General features: G+C 36.1%; 1 protein-coding gene across 4 annotated transcripts in view; it reads left to right on the top strand.

Moving 5' to 3' along the window:
• LOC114316905 (transportin MOS14) overlaps positions 1-15,895 on the top strand; it is a 33,974-nt gene extending 18,079 nt beyond the window's left edge. For all 4 annotated transcript variants that reach the window (XM_082922552.1, XM_082922555.1, XM_082922553.1 and 1 more), the window contains 20 exons: positions 2,236-2,327; positions 2,840-2,967; positions 4,217-4,292; positions 4,478-4,598; positions 4,674-4,773; positions 5,298-5,379; positions 6,648-6,730; positions 8,414-8,533; positions 9,882-9,933; positions 10,149-10,304; positions 10,831-10,954; positions 11,056-11,137; positions 11,215-11,303; positions 11,395-11,469; positions 11,582-11,636; positions 12,612-12,731; positions 12,814-12,906; positions 12,986-13,131; positions 14,635-14,812; positions 15,270-15,895. In XM_082922552.1, the coding sequence (XP_082778678.1) occupies positions 2,236-2,327; positions 2,840-2,967; positions 4,217-4,292; positions 4,478-4,598; positions 4,674-4,773; positions 5,298-5,379; positions 6,648-6,730; positions 8,414-8,533; positions 9,882-9,933; positions 10,149-10,304; positions 10,831-10,954; positions 11,056-11,137; positions 11,215-11,303; positions 11,395-11,469; positions 11,582-11,636; positions 12,612-12,731; positions 12,814-12,906; positions 12,986-13,131; positions 14,635-14,812; positions 15,270-15,548 (2,251 nt within the window). In that variant the 3' untranslated portion in view covers positions 15,549-15,895. The remainder of the gene's footprint in view (positions 1-2,235; positions 2,328-2,839; positions 2,968-4,216; positions 4,293-4,477; positions 4,599-4,673; positions 4,774-5,297; positions 5,380-6,647; positions 6,731-8,413; positions 8,534-9,881; positions 9,934-10,148; positions 10,305-10,830; positions 10,955-11,055; positions 11,138-11,214; positions 11,304-11,394; positions 11,470-11,581; positions 11,637-12,611; positions 12,732-12,813; positions 12,907-12,985; positions 13,132-14,634; positions 14,813-15,269) is intronic.
• Positions 15,896-16,927: the final 1,032 nt, after the last annotated feature.

Genomic DNA, 16,927 nt, shown 5'->3' with positions numbered 1-16,927 from the left:
CTTGAAACCTTCGAAGACTTTTGGCTATCCTAGAAAAATTAGAAGTTTCTTTTTGGATATTTGTAAGACCCATGTGAAGATTTAAGCTTTCTTTTGGGATGTAATGTAATGGAACCATCTTTTGGATTAAGTATATTTGTGGTTGTTATGTAATTATATTCTATGTATGAACCTTATCGTTGCTTATGAGACTTTGTGTCTATGCCTTTTAAGATCTGTCAAAAGGGCAGTGCGCTGCCTAAGAAAGCTGGACTTAGAAGGGAGGCTAATTTGACTCCTCCGGCGATCTGGGATCTTACTTGGTTATTGACCATAAGACTCATTAGTGACTCTCCCTTGACTGCAACCAATAGTGTAGAATCGGGGCATCACACTTTTGACTTTCTAAGGAATGGGAGAATAGATTTTTAGATGTTACATAAGAAACATAGCTTTCAAAGCATTTGTTGGATCATTGCCCCTCTGTGATCAAATCTTAAAGTTGTCTTTGTTGCTGAATAAATAAAAAAAAACTAGTCTCTAGCCCTTACTAATTCTAGGAGATGTGCATCTATTGCTGTTAGGTCTTATGTGTGATAGAATAGAAGTAAGTAGAAGTTGGAATGAGGGGATGTTACAGATATGTGAATAATGCAATGGATTGAATTTCTTAGGGGAGTTCAATTTTTAAAGTTTTTGGTTTTTAAATAAAAATATGGTTGGAGATCTTAAAACTTAAAATTCTTAACTGCTTGTGGTTTCAAAATGTTATTGCTTGTTGGACATTTTTACTATGTGTTGAAACATTTTGATTTTTTTCTTTATTATTTTCTTCCCTTTTCTTAAGATTAGGTTGTAAAATAAAATTGCCAGGTAGAAAGGAGAAATGGTTCAGTTGGCAGGAACACACTTGATATAAATGGGGAGTGTCCTATGTTACATGGACTCTTCAAAATAAATCAAGTACCCGTGTCGGACACCCGACACTCGGACAAGGGTATGGGATATCTGTCGGATACTTTTCAACGGATACTTCTTATATAATTGTATATAACACTATTATTATATGTACATATTGTTGTATAATTGCTATAAATGTCATTTTGACACTATAAGTTAAATATAATACCATTTTATCTCACATATTAGATTAAAAATATAAAAATATAACATTTTTTTGCCGAGCCCGTGTATCCTTAAATTTATGATTTGATGAGTCCGACCTCTAGATACATACCCGCACCCGACACCCGTACCCGAGTCCATGTAACATAGGGAGTGTCAATAACTTAGAAGCATTATTCTTGCTATGGCTCTTCTTTAGAGGAAATTAGAGGTCTCTTTTACACTGCCTCGTTTCCCTTCTCTCCAACTGAAGCATTATTGGATTTTTTACCCTAAATGGGTTTTATGTTTTATTGTTGCTTCCATCTTTTTCTGAAGCAGTTGTCTCTTTTTAGGTCTTGTTTTTGGTGTCATGGTAGAATATCTTTTCCTTTTTTTTTTTCCCTTCTCTTTATTATATTATTGTTTCTTACAAAGAGCATATATAGTAGATTTTGTGCTACATTTATATATTCTTTTGTATGCTGAGTAGCAGTACTGAATGTCATGAATTTTGGAACCATGTAAGAAAATGTCAATAGGCTAAAATATCCAAAAAAACCACTACAAGTTGCCACATCATTCTCTCTACTTTTTCACACATCTTTTTGTAAAAAACCAAAAAAGTCTACTAAAATAGACAATTCTCAAACAAGATACTATATGGATGTATATAAATTTATGATTGTGTTTATTTAAATAGTAATTTCTATATGTACTGTATATTGTAGTCACGGGAATTCAATTCAATGTAGAAATTTTTATTTTTATTTATTTTAAATAGAAAAGCTTCTTTAGGCACAAGTGATTTTTTTTGGTAGCTTGTGCATTTTGCGAAGTTGGTGAAGAAGGTTTTCTTAATGGATTAGAAAATTAGATAACTCGACATCTGAGAGTAGTGGTAGATTTCAGAAGTGTATGCTAGCTTGGGATGGAGATTGCTCTCTCTCTCTCTCTCTCTCTCTCTCTATGTGTGTGTGTGTGTGTGTGTTTCTCGTGATAAATCAACTGCTTCCTGATCGTGTATTTCTGGATCTTGATACAGAGTTTCTAAATTCTTATCTGATTTTGATGTTCATTTTGCATAACTTCCGTACCCGAGTCTATGTAATAGGGTTCCTCAGGACTTATTTAATTATTTGTTCATTTCAGGATCCCTGCTTCTACACTTGCTACTCACCCATTGGTGCTAACAGCTCTCTTCAGCCTGAATTCTGATATCCTTTCAGAGGCATCCGTGAATGGTAATATAATTGCTACAAACTAATTTGTTGCATTTTTGTTATCATTATTGTTTCCGTTGGTATTCTTAAGCATTTTATAAGTGATTTTCATGCTACATCTTTCTCAATAGAGTATGAGAACTCTGGTTATGTTTTTTATTCTAGAATTGCTCGTGAGGCATTAATGTGTCACATTAATGTGTACTAATTGGGCGGCATTGTCTAGTTTTTTTTTTTTTAATTGCTTGTGAGGCATACACATAACATTTCAAAGTTAGTTTCTTTATGCCAGTAAACTGCCAGATTGTGGTTTTACACTCTTTCCTATGTAACATCAATTCTACCTGGTTTCTTGACGGTAGACAGATTTTATGTAGTTATTTTCATGATACTCATATTCTATGTACCAGAGTTTGTGTTTTAAATGTTAAGAGTGGCTCTAATTTCTTCTGCACTAGACAAATATTCTGTTACAAAAGAAATTTTTATCTTCTTTCTAATGCATTGTTTATTCCCTTCAATATTTTTTGCAGTAATTTCTGAATTGATACACTACACAGCAGCAAGAAACTCAGGTGGTGTTTCTGCACAGATGCCCTTAATTCAAGTAATTGTGCCTCAAGTTATGAGCCTTAAGTCGCGGCTTAGAGATTCTTCAAAGGTATTGCTTTGATAGAGTTCTGTACTTTTTCCTTATTCTTGGATGCTTGCTGGCCAACCATAGGGATGAGTAGAGCTTCCTGTGAAAGCGGTAGAGAGAGCCCCTTCCATTCTCCCTCAAACTGTATAAGGTTATGCAGGTTAATTCCATTAGTTCTGTTTTTGTTTATTATTACTATTTGTGGATGGTAGGTTGGGCAGCAAATTGTGAAAGTTGGAACCATGGTAGAGTGAAATTTCGTTTCATTTCTATTGAAACGCTCGAAACTTTTCGGTTTCCCCAGAAACCAACACGAATCATGTATAGAATCTTGAAACTTCAGGGTTTTGACCTACACAAAGTTATTTTGTTATGTTTAGCCCAAAACTATTGCCGTTTCCCTTGCCACAAGGGCAAGTTTCGGAAAATCCAACGGAGCTCTGGCAGCTATTTCCATATATATTTTTTAAAATTAAAGTATAAATTGAACAATCAGGAGGCCAAAAATCTCTGATTTATCTGTGACAGCAGAGAGAGAACAGAATGACAGAAAACAAAGCGTATAGAAAGAGGAGACATAGAAGAAAGATCAAAGAGAGGTTTAGAGTGGAGACCAAAGATGACTTATCGGGTATCTTCTTGTCAACCACAGTACACAGAGTAGAATCCCTTTCATTCCCCTTTTGGTTCTTTTCTGCTCTTGGTTTTGACATGAAAACCTTGTGATATTGAAATCCTTTGTGGATTTGATCCCATGTAGCAAGATCCATGTGTCTATAATAGACAGCTAATGAGATTACTTTTTTACACTCTTTTTTTTTATAAATATTTTTTATTTCATGTGTGTTTAAGCGATGAACATGTGTTTTCCCCAAGTGTATGATGTTCGAGTCTAAATTGTTTTAAAAAAAATAATCGGACATGTCTGTGTCAGGAAGTGTCCAACAAGCGTTGATGTAGGACACGTATCGGACACAGACACACCATCTTGTTAGAATTGTCCAGACTTCTTATTTATTAGTCTCGGGTGCATTTATATATAGGTCAATGCCTTCATAAAACTGGGACATTATTAAAGTATAGTTGCAATTTTAAGAAAATTGTCTACGGAGCAATCCCTGTAAGGGTTCGCCATTTTATGTTCATTATTGTTTTGTCTTGTCACTGATTTTCTGATATCATTACAAAGAAAAGTTTTTTATTCGAAACATTATACTGGTAATAGCGATAATGAAAAGCTTTTATTTTTCCATTATATATTTACTTTCAGGATGAGGAAGATGTGAAAGCCATTGCTCGTTTATTTGCTGACATGGGTGATTCATATCTTGAATTGATTGCAAGTGGTATGTCTTCTCCTTTTATTTAAGCCTCTTTCCAAGATTTATAGGATGCCCCTGTGCTCCAGATTACTAGCAGTACATGAGTTGCAACTTTGCAATACATCTTCAGCCTGCCTTTGTGTAGAACTTCGAATCTTTTGCAGTCTCTGAAGTACTTCCCTCTTTGGTCAAAACAACATTTTTCTTAGGATCTGATGAATCAATGTTGATAGTGGATGCCTTGTTGGAAGTTGCTTTATACCCTGAATGTGATATTGCTTCTATGACGTTCAACTTCTGGCACAATCTTCAGATTAACTTGATTGAAAGGTAAGCCCTTCTGAAGTTTTCAATTCAGTAGGTGTTAAATGACAAATTTTGGATATGATGTTTCTAATCTCCCAGGGATTCCTACATACCATTTGGTCATGAAGCATCAAAAGAAGCAGAGAGAAATAGGAGGCTGCTGGTTTTCCGTTCGTCATATGAATCGCTTGTTTCCCTGGTGAGTCTTCTTACAAGTTTGTTCATTGAATGTTAGTATCGGCTTTAAACAATTTTTGAATAGTTATGTAACTCTGTTCAGTAGTTGTCTTTTCCAAACAAATCGTTTTAGTGGTCCAAAAATTTTATTTTGAGTTGTCCAGATGTTATAGGAATAAATTATTTTTTATGGGTAATTTTTTAGATAATGTGGGAAGAAATGTTATCCATCTTTCTTTCGTTTTTCCTTTTTCTTTTTTCTTGTTTGTCATGAGGAGATGCAGGTATCTGGAAGAGTGTAAGAACATGGATTTTCTTCTTTGTTGCTATATTTATTATTGCCACTATGGGTTTTAGCCAGGGATGGTTTTCTTTGTGAACAAGTGGAACTAAATTCATATTCTTAGTTGCAACGTTTAGTGGGATTTCTTAGTGAACAGAACTTTCTTAACCGGAGGCAACTGGGATGTGCAATATTCTGATATTGTGCTAATGAATTCCAGAGAGTTGTGGTTTAATTATTTGTTTATTTTTTCCTGCTTGCAGGTTAGCTTCAGAGTCCAATATCCCCACGATTATGCAGACCTATCAAAGGAGGACCTTAAGGATTTCAAACAAACTAGATATGGTATTGATTAACTGTGTGATAGTGGGTAAATTACTGATTGGCGTATAGCATTCCTTACACATTGTTTGAAGTTATGTTGAATGCTGTTTCCGGAAGTATTTTAGTGTTGTTTTTCTTTTAGATTCCATACAAAGGCACGTGTCAATGTCTGATATTTCTTAATTGATGAATTAATTAACCAATTAAATTAATCAATTTTGTTAAAATAAGGGGTTTTCTTCTCATCATTTTGGTCTCTCAAGTTAGATTCGATGTTTCCGTTAGGGTCTTAAGTTACTTAACATGCTTCCACTGGAATGCTGAGTTGATCAGCTACAAGGTACTTATTGTCTTATTTTAATGATATATTCTTCATGAGGGAAGGTTTCTGGCACTAATCGCATAAAGTAGATTTGAGACCATTTTATACTGGTTTCCAAGTGAACTATTATATGACAGTCTCTCTCTCTCTCTCTCTAAATCAATCAATTTCTTTGGTCTTCTTTGTCTGTTTCTTCCATTTCTTCTTTGGATTATAAGACAAGTTTGAGGTAAATATTTCCCACTTAGTATGTATCGACCATGTGACAAAGAAAGGTGTGCCATTGGAGTTCCCTCATCCTCCAAGAAAAACTGATAAAATGACCCCCATACTTGTGGTTCATGGGAAGGAAAAAAGTGACTCTTCAAAGCTGCTTCAGTTGGACTTTCAAGCATACTAACAACCTCTGCTTTCAGTTGTTCCTAGGCCTATGGTTTGGAGCAAGTAAAACTCGCCTTTAAAGTTTCGTCCTACACAGGTTTGGTGCAAATTTCCCTGAGGAACCCATCAGATTTAAGCTTGAGAACCCTATAGGAGAGTTCCAATTGACAGAAATTTGACTCTTGTGAATCTTCAGAGAAGCATCCACCGTTCAATAATCCTGTACTGATCTAAGTGTTACCACAAATCCTTTATGCAATGAACCTGAAGAGAAGTGAACAACTTATCTCACTATTGAGCTATATTAATGTTAATATAACAAAGTTTTTGAGTTCCTTGTTGGTTCACGCACTGCAAAAATCTGATCTGCAAACAATTATCGTGAGAAGATTTTGACCTTCATCCCTTATCAAGAGATTTCTCCCTATACTTTTATGCTTTTTGGTATTTCATTACCCATTTTATGTGATTGATAGTATCTTCATGAATCATGATTCTTTTATGATTTGCTCATTTTTAATTTTATTTTGGGAAGTCAGTCCATTCAGCGTTTTGCAAACACTAATAAAGTCCGTGATGTTGCTAGATGTTGTGGATCTCTTAATTGATGCAGCATTGGTATTAGGAGGTGAAGCTACACTGAAGATTCTCTACGTGAAGCTTGTTGAGGTGTGCAATTATTTTCTTTGATGCTATAAAGTGCTTTTCATACTGCGAATTGATTCGAAGAAGTCTTCATTTTATTTTGTGTACAATGTTGGGATTGGATTTGAAGTAAAATTTTGCTGTTGGAATTTCTAATGGTTTAACTTCTAATTCTTGACTCATTGTACAAGGTCACAGGTAGCTTAAATTCAAATTGATTTTATGTAGTTCGAGATGACTTATGTTTGGTTTTTAGCATTAGTTTTTGTTCATCAAAAATTAATTGATAATTTCGAGATATAGCTTTGTACATTTTGGCTGAAATATTGCATAATTTTTGTCTTCAAGTTCATAGGTGCCAGTTATTTTGGTTAATTTCATTAGCACTCACGACTGCTGGGGTTGTGGGGGATTCTCTCAAAATAGAAGGGTTAGGATTTGGTTAGGAGGGCAGGAGTGAACTAGAGCAAGGGGCTTGTTAGGGGGAAGTTGGGAAGGAAGTGGGGGGTTTGTGTGGGTAGTTGTTTGCAGCAGGTGAAGGAGGTGGGTCGTGAGTTTTTGTGAGAATGGGAGGAGAGCCTTGTCCGCAGCTAGGCCTGATGGGCTACATTTGAATTGAAGAGGCAAGGCCAATATCCACAAGGGGAGGAAAGTTGGCATCATTGAAGAAGCCTCAGAGTGAGTTTTGGAGAAGGTTTAAGGTTTGGACAAAATTGTTGGGTTTCCATTGACAGCGTTAGAAATTGTTGGGTTTCCCTAGGTGTACTAGTGAAATTCTAGATCCACACTTTTTATTCTTTCCATGCCTGACATCGTTATTCCTCAGATTCAAAATATCTTGACCTCGAGTTTTGTATTGAAATATAGGGATATAAAAACAAAAATGATAGAGACCCAAAAAAAAAACTACAAAAAATTCTACACAATACTCACATGGGTGTGGCTGCCATATGATGTGAGTCCCACACGTGAGTATTGTGTAGAATTTTTTGGTAGTTTTTTTGGAGTCCCTAGCATTGCTCATATCAAAATCTTGGACTTGCATCCATTCAAGTTGATAATTTTTTGACCGACAATGAGAAAACCAAAAGTTCCAACTCTTTCATCACTTCAGTAACTCTCTTGAATTGATTTGGAAAAATAAACTCATTGATTGGAATGTCTGGAAAGTTGTGGATGTCCTTTTCTTGCAAAGAGCAAAAGGTTCAATTGCATTGTCAGATCATTTTTTATTTTATGTTTTTACTTCCTTGGCTTTAAAATCATGATCATTATGCTCTTTCATGATTTGTTTAATTGCTACATCAATTTTGGCTTTCCTTTCCTTAATGTCCTCAACATTGGTGAGCCTCCCTAATACCATAATGGTCCTTTAAGGAAGTTTTTTAAACCATGCTGAGCCTCCTCCCTTTTGTTTTTGTTTTTTTGTTTTTTGTTTTTTTTTGTTTTTTTTTTGGGTTTGGTTTTATTGTCTTTTTTTTTTTTTTTTTTGAAGGAATGCTTCTGCATAGGAGTAGATGTTTAAAGAATTCTTGTTTCTTCACTATACCCCCTTCTTTGCTTCTTCCTTTTTCCCCCTCCCCTTTTTTCCTTTTGGCAATGAAATGGATGGTTGTAGTAATCTCTAAGTAGATTGTGTTGACCTTTGTTTCATGGGAATTTTGTGAGCCATGGTCTGAACATTTTCTTATAAAATAATTATCTCAGGCTGTAGGTAGTTGTGGAAATGACGGGCATAGTGATTGGCGTCCAGTGGAGGCTGCTTTATATTGTATCCGGGCTATATCAGATTATGTTTCTGTCACACAAGCTGAAGTAATGCCCCAGGTTTGAATGCCCTTCAAATTTCTCTTGCTATGACATGAAGGCTGGCACCACGTGATTTTTTTTCTCCACTGCGGTGCATTATTGCTTTTAACTTCCCGTTTGTAAATATTTAATGTTTCCTTTTGTCAGTTTACATACTACATCTAAGATTCTATGAGATGCATGACTATTAAAGACATTTAATTTATACATTTTCTGGCTCTATTTGTTCCTGGTTTTTAATCCTGTATTTTTTATTGTTGTGGGTGAGAGGTGTGTTTGGAGATAGTCAATCGTTGACCTCTGGGAAGATGGTGGGCACTTCAATGGCCCAAGATCACCGGAGGTGGAGGTGGAGAGGAGGAGGCCAAGGCAAGCTTGGAGAGGGAGAGGTTGGCAGTGATGGACCTTGGACACTAGTGTATAGTGTGAGTATGAGTGTCTAAGTGTAAGACTTGTGTGTTGTGTACATGTGTTAGAATTATGGAGTTGTGTTGTGGTGAAGTAAGTTTGCCTGCTGCATATGGAGAGCCCAAGCAACCTGTTGGACAGGTGGCTTGTTCTTCCTAACTCTGCCAGAAGTGTCATAAGCCTTATTGCTGTCTGTGATTTGATGGCAGGCGGTAGACCAATGTATCATGGCAGGCGGGAGAGCAATGTATCATATATGCATCATGTGGCATGAGTGTAAGGTCTTTGTTGCCTCTTCTCCAAGCTTGGTCAAGATGGAGTTGTCTTGGCAAGACGGCAACCATCTTGGCGATCCTATGACCTCAGCTGCCAGTGCAAGATCCTCTAATGATCCCGAGCGGTAGTGCCTAGGTTCTGCTCCCAATCCAGGCAACCAAGTAGGTGAATTTGCGTCAGGGCCCATCTCAATGTTGCTTGCTTCCAGGCGACCAAGTAGGAGAATGGGCCAGGGGTGTATCTCAATGTTTAAGAGAGCCAAGGGCTCACACTTATCAATCCAAGTCCAGGTAAGCCGAGAGTTGATTATATTGTTGTTTGGTCTTAGAGTGAGGTATGAAGGACCATGGGCTTGCGGGGACCATGGTGCTGTCTGTTGCAGGACTCTTCATATTTGGGCTTGTGTGTATGCTCCCGCTTAGGCTAAGGATATAGTCTTGGTTTTGCATGATGCCTTGGCGGTTTGCCATGCAGGCGGGTGTTGGTGAAATGGTGCCCGTAGGGCTCACCATATATCAGACATGTGATATGCCGACATGGTGCCTTATCAGTCTGTCACGCGGGCATGGCTTTGATGATGTGGCGCCCGTAGGGCTTGCCACGTATTGGGCTTGATACAAGTACCCACAATTGTCTTTTTGTCTGCAACTTAATATTTTACTTGTTTGTTTCCTTTTCACAGGTTATGTCTTTGCTTCCAAAACTTCCTCATCAACCGCAACTTCTAACTACTAGTAATCTATCCGTCCTTATTTACTATTCATCACGATATTCTTTTTCCTTCCCTGGGAAGGGGACAAGGGTATTACTGGTGGAAATTGTAGGCAAGGGAGCTATGCATTTATTTCCAGTTCCAAAAGCCCCACCAACCATGGCCCTTAATAACATTTTCTTTTTGCCATTGTTAATAACCTAATGAATATTCTGTTTTTTATTTTTAATTTCCCAGTGTGCTTAACAATTGGGGCCTATTCAAAATGGCTTGATGCTGCACCTAGTGGACTCTCATTCTTGCCTCCGCTCATAGATATTCTTGTGAGTGGCATGAGTATGTCTGAAGATACTGCAGGTGCTGCTGCTTTGGCTTTTGGACACATCTGTAATGGTATAGACTCTCATCTGCTAATGAATTTATTTTTTTGTTTTGTGACTAAGCCATCTGCTAATTGTACTTAAATGAACTATATTTGGATCAGTCATGCATGTAGTGATGATACACTATCACATGCACCTTAGGACCTTAGCATGCCTTGTGGCTATAAGAATTATGCGGTAGTACAATTGGTGTCTAAATGTGAAAGTCTTAACTACAACTCTAGGACTGTGTTGTGGGTTTCATATGCACTTTCTAGCTAGTTCCAACTTTGAGAGAACAGTCATGCCTCCAAGCTTTTTGAGATGCAGCTAAACAATTTTGTAGTGGTGTTGTGCTAATCTTTTTACTTCCAGCCGTTCAATGTCACATCTTCTGTAAAAACAAGACTTGTCTAGTGTATGTGGTTCTGCTCTCAACACTTTTACCAATTACTAGTCACTCTAGCTACAATCAAACTGTAGCTGTATAGCAACAGCTTGGTTTTTTCCTACGATAATTCTGCTGTGTTGATTAAACTTAATTATTATTTCTGTAGGATGTGGGAAGAAGCTTCGTGGATCCTTAGATGGTCTTTTCCGTATATACCAAAGGGCCATGGTTGGAGAAGGTGCCTTTAAGGTATCTGCCGAAGACTCATTGCATCTGGTTGAAGCTTTAAGGTATTCTTGTTTTTTTGGAAACATTTTAGTCAATTACCAGATAAATGAAATGCTTCATTTGATTTTTTTTTTTTTTTAAAAAAAAAAAAACCTTCCTGCAGTGTGGTTATTACAGAACTTCCTTCAGACCATGCCAAGAAAGCCCTTGAGGTGTTATGCTTGCCTGCTGTAACACCTTTACAGGTTAGTCTCATTTTTTAAGTAAATATTTAATTTTACTTATGTAGAATGATGCACCAATTAATGTGGTTAACAACCAGGAAATTATTAATCAAGGTCCAGTCATATTGGGGCAAATAACGGCTCGTGAGTTAACGGTTCATATTGATCGACTTGCAAATATCTTTAGGTATGGTTATTTTTTCCATTGTTTGTGTCCCTTATTTTCTTAATCCAGCAAAATATTATTCTCAATTGTTCAACTCAAACCATTTTTGCAGATATGTAAATCACCCTGAAGCTGTCACAGATGCAGTTCAAAGGCTTTGGCCAATATTCAAAGCCATCTTTGATCTGTAAGATTTTGTAAATTGCTGCCCCATTAAGCTTTGGCCAATGTTCCTTCAAGCTTGCATACTTGATATTTATTTATTAGTTGATCTATGGTTTAAAATGATTATGTTGCAGTTGTGCTTGGGACGTGCAGACCATGGAGTCTCTTTGTCGAGCTTGCAAAAATGCTGTGAGTTTGCTGAACAATGATCTCTGCTATATAAAGCTATGTGAATTTGTGAAATAAACATGTAAATATAGGAAATGGAAAAAAAAAAAAAAGAAAAAAAAAATTGTATAAAACTCAAGACTTTCATCTCTTGCAAAATTGAACTGAATATTCAGATTTAGTATTTAAGAATTTGATTTTCTGAGTTGGACTATGGTAGCATGAGTCCAGAATGAATGCACAAAGTTAACTAATAAACAAGTTCACTGATAATCTGTTGCAGGTAGCAACTTTAGTGTGTTTATGTTTGTTATTCTTGTTTCTAATTTGGTGGTTCATTTGAACCAAGAAAAAGCTTACACATAAATATTATTAATCTTGTTTAGTTGTTGGCGAACCTACTTTTGTTGTTAAAATTTTATGGACCCACATGCTCTATCACATCCTTGAAGTTAGAGAAAAACATGGATGTTGTCTATTGATGATTCCATACATCACTACTATTCTTGTTTCTTGCTAGAGACACTAAGGTAGCGTTTGGTAGAGTTTTAGAATTATGATTTGAGAATAAAGTTGTATTTTGATTTTGTGAGTTTTGGAATTATGATTTGAGTCTGGAAAATTTGTTTGGTTATGATTTTTGAATTAAGTTTGAAATTTTTGATGTGACATATAATATTTGATTCAAAAACTTGCTACTCATAACCAAACTCACAATCCAAAATTCTATTCAAAGCTCATAAAAAATTTAAAATAAAATTCCGAAAATATTATTTATTTAAAATATAAAAATAACAGGTGCCAAAAAAAAAAAAAAAAACCAACACTGTTCCGGTTAACTAGCCGGACGTCTAGGAAGATGACCAGGTAGACGTGTTTTCAAAAGTGGGTGTGAAATCCATTTTTGAAAATGCTAATCAAACACCACACTCAAACCAAGAGGTGGAATTAAATTTAGAAAGCTCTACCAAACCGAGCCTAAACTATTACGTTCAGGTGAGAACTTCTAAAAGGTTCATGGGAATTACAATTGGAGCAATGCTAGAGGAGATACAAGGCCTATATAAACAACACCACCAACCATGTTTCCTTTATCTTTCTAGTGAAGTTATCAAGGTATGCCTTTCTCTTTGAACTTTTAAAAAAATGTTTATCTGTTTATTTATCTTCAGCAATCAGTGAATATTGTGATGTGCAGATATTCGGGTCTGATCCATCTTGTGGAGACTACTTAAAAATCTTGATTGAATCACTGTTCAGCCACACTATATGTCTGCTTACAAGAATTCAGGTAGGTTTCAATTACTAACGTTTTGCCTCTTCCAAGATTTATGAGACGTTGATTTTGATCCGAGGAATCAACCTTTTAGGACTTCACTTCCAGACCGGACATAGTGGATGATTGTTTTCTACTGGCGTCGAGGTGCATTCGCTATTGTCCTCACATGTTTTTCCCTTCAGCCATATTTCCACCATTAGTAGATTGTTCCATGATTGGCATCACAGTACAACACAGGTTAAGCTTCTCTCTCTCTCTCTCTCTCTCTCTCTCTCTCTCTCTCTCACACACACACACACACACACACACACACACACACACACACACACACACACACACACGTGCACGCACGCTTGCTTGCACGGGTTACACACATTCACATGCATATGCAGACAAGGGTGTTACAAGTTCCAACTGGAATTTGAGATACAAGCCGACTGATATCTGGTTGCTTTAGGAAAAAGTTGAGTATTCCTTGAAAAAATTATGGTGATGCAGAACAAAAGTAAAAAGATAAATTAGTCTCGTTTGGTGCAGCATTTCGCAATATGAAAGTTGATAATCAGGAAATAGAAGCTAAAAACACCCTTTTCCCAATTTCTAGATAATTAGTTTTTTTAATTTATTTAATTTATTTCTGTCTCATAAGCTAAGCAGTCCTATAAGTTGCACCAAACAGGGTCATTGAATTGATATTTCTCTCGAATATCCATCACTGATGTACTTAGGCTTCGTTTGGGAACGGGCTATTTTAGTAACTTTTTGGCTTTTTGACTAAAATATGAGGTTAAAAAAACTAGTATGTTTGGGATGATTTTTTGGCTTTTTACAAAAAGATGTGCAAAAAGTAGAGAGGAAAGGGAATCTTTGACTTTTTTTGGTATAAGTTGTTGGCTTTTTGATTTTTTTAGTAACTTTTTGGCTTTTTAGTTCCATGAATGAGGCTGCTGTCCCTTGTAGAATATTTAGGACTTGACCAACCATAAAGGTAATCAGTGACTTGGTCATTTTGCAAAAATGAAAATTGGACAGTGTTAATATTTTCTTTGTTTTTTCACTGAAAAAATTTGCAATTGACATGTTAGGATAGGTAGTTTGAGAATTACTACAAAAGGATATAATTTGGAAATACCATTAACAAGCAATCTAGTAGCTGTTTAAGCCGTACTTCCTTGAAATTTGTTGTAAAATTGACCCACCAAAACCATTTTCATTGCTCATTTGTCATTTGGTGAGTGCTTCTTGCTTTAATTATCAAGGATTTGAATGAGAATGCACTTGGATCTAGGCATAAAGACCATTCTTTCTTTTCGTTCTTGTTTTCATTTCTTTTTGTCTAGTTTAATGTCTACTTGTTGGAGTTTCTTTTTAATATTCTAAAAAAAAACAATTTAGAGAATTGGCTCACTTTTCAAACTATTTAGGAAACTAACCTGCTTTTGAAATCGCATTTTGCACATGCAATTTCATCATGTCATCATAAATTGCATTCTCAATTGAAATTGCATGTTGAAAATGCAATTTCAATTTCAAAATTGCATTTTGAAAATGCGATTTCAAAAAGTAGGTTAGTTTCCTAAATAGTTTGAAAAGTGGGTCAATTCTCTAAATTGTTTTTTTTTTTTTTTTTCAGAATATTAAAAAAAAAAAACTCCTACTTCTTGTGCATATGGTCGATAGACAAAAAAATGGGCCATTCATTTTAGCTGATGTAATTGTATCCTTGTATTGTCCTTGCAGGGAGGCCTCAAATTCCATATTGACTTTTTTATCCGATGTATTTGATATTTCAAACTCTACTCAAGGAGAAAAATATCTACCTTCCAGGGATAATGTAATTATGCCTCGAGGTGCCACCATCACCAGAATTTTGGTTGCTTCTTTAACAGGAGCGCTCCCAAGCTCTCGACTGGAAACGGTATTACTTTCTTTTTTAGAAAATTATTTATTTCTCAGAGACTCCACTTTAGCAGCAGCTCTGTTCAATGAGTCGTCCTCTTTTTTAACACTTGATACACATTTGCCTGTGAAGTCAACAGGAGGAAGTTATAATTAGGGCAGCAAATGAACTGAGTTCCTCATGAGCGCGGCTCGGCTCGGTTAATATTTATTTAAATAATATGATAAATATATTATTTATATATTAAAAATATAAAATGTATTAGCTGGCTGAGCTTGATTTGCCAAGTCAAAATTTTCTTCATTTTCGAGTTTCAAGCCAATCTTGAGTTGGATTAATTTCTGAGTCGAGCTCGACCCTCACAAAGCTCGGCTTGGCTCAGTTGCAGTCCTAATTATAATTGAATTTATAAGTGAGTCCATGTTCAAATACGTTATTATATTTGATACATCACCGACCTTGTTTTTTTTGTTAGGTTATCTATGCCCTACTATTGCTAACTCGAGCATATGGGTTGAGAGCTTTGGAGTGGGCCAAGGATAGTGTTTCACTAATTCCATCAACCGCGGTGACAGACATGGAGAGGACGAGATTTCTAGGAGCATTGTCAGATGTGGCATCTGGGGTTGATATTAATCCTCTCACAATTCCTATCGAAGAGCTGTCAGAGGTTTGTCGCCGTAACAGAACTGTTCAAGAGATCGTCCAAGGAGCCTTGAGGCCACATGAGTTAAATACAGTAGCTGTATCGTAGTAGTCTTGAGATTAAAAAAAATGGGCCATTTTGCTTCGGCCTTTGTCTGTCATAGTTTCTTGGCTGTGCATTCGCTGTTGTTTTTTTTCCCATTATAATTTGTGTATCTATCATCAATCATCATTTTTTCACAGGTGGATATGATTGGGAGGTATAGAAATGTTGCATCTTTTATTCGGATCTTTGAGCGGTTTTTAGTTGTTTTTCCTTCTTTTTTATTTCTAATTTGTTTTGGGGGACAGTTGTTTGGTATAGAGTTGTAAATTTGGGATTTAATGCAACAGTTTAAAGAATTCATATCCCTTTTTTATTTTTTTTGGCTTTGTAAAGAAGAAATGTTTCTGCTATACCTGCTTGCCCAGAGTGTTGATTTGCTTATCATATTATTCAGTTCAACCAAAAGAGCGAATTTATTTGTTTTATTTAAATGTGTGTGTGTGTGTGAGAGAGAGGGAGAGAGAGGGAGAGAGAGGATTGATTCTGTGACAACTTTGTCATGAAGATGATATAAAGAAGTGGTGAATACTAATGCTGTGTTTGGTTGGGGTTTTTGGGGTGGGATTTGGAAAAGAAATGAGAAATGTAATCCTATTTATGTTTGGTTATAATAAAAAATATATGGGAAAAGAAAGGGGGTGAGAAATAAATAAAGAAATAGGAGACCTTTTAGGACATCAATTCTATTTTATATCTGTGAGAAAAGACTGGGAAAACTGAGGGGAAAAATTTATCGGGGAGAGAGAGTTTCATTGTTCATGGCTTCTCGCAGGAAACCATTCATGAGTAGCTTCAAAAAACCACCATCGACGAGTTTTGAAGATCTAACTCCGGTAGCAAACTCTGATTCGCAGAATCATTCAGCAAACCCTTCCAATCAGGGATCATCATTTGCTTCAATTGGTAATCTTCAATCAATGAACTCGATTGAAGATTCATTGCCTGGATTTTTCGATCAGGTATTTGTGCTCCTCTTTTATTTTCTCTTACCTTCTCATCAAACTCAGATCTCTATTGATTTCCACCAATTTGTTTATTTATGTTCAAGTTGCTTTACAATTTTGCTTCGAAGTGAAATTGCAGATCTAACTCTGGTAGGAATTTCTGATTCGCAGCATCATTCAGAAAATCGCTCCAATCGGGGATCATCATCTTGCTTCAATTGGTGATCTTCAATCACTGAACTCGATTGATAATTCATTGCCCGAAAGTTTCGATCAGGTATTGGTGCCCCTCTTTCGTTTTCTCTTCTCCTCTCATCAAACTCAGATCTGTATTGAAAATTCCATACATACACACACCTATATATATATATTTTATTACGAATTAGAGATTATAGATACATGGATTTGTTCAGAGTAATAGAATTACCCATAGATTAT

The sequence above is a fragment of the Camellia sinensis genome, chromosome 4, assembly GCF_055761805.1.
Source record: "Camellia sinensis isolate YWXY chromosome 4, ASM5576180v1, whole genome shotgun sequence".
Lineage (NCBI taxonomy): Eukaryota > Viridiplantae > Streptophyta > Magnoliopsida > Ericales > Theaceae > Camellia > Camellia sinensis.
Note: the sequence above shows the minus strand (reverse complement) of the source record. Positions and strands in the feature narration are given on the sequence as shown.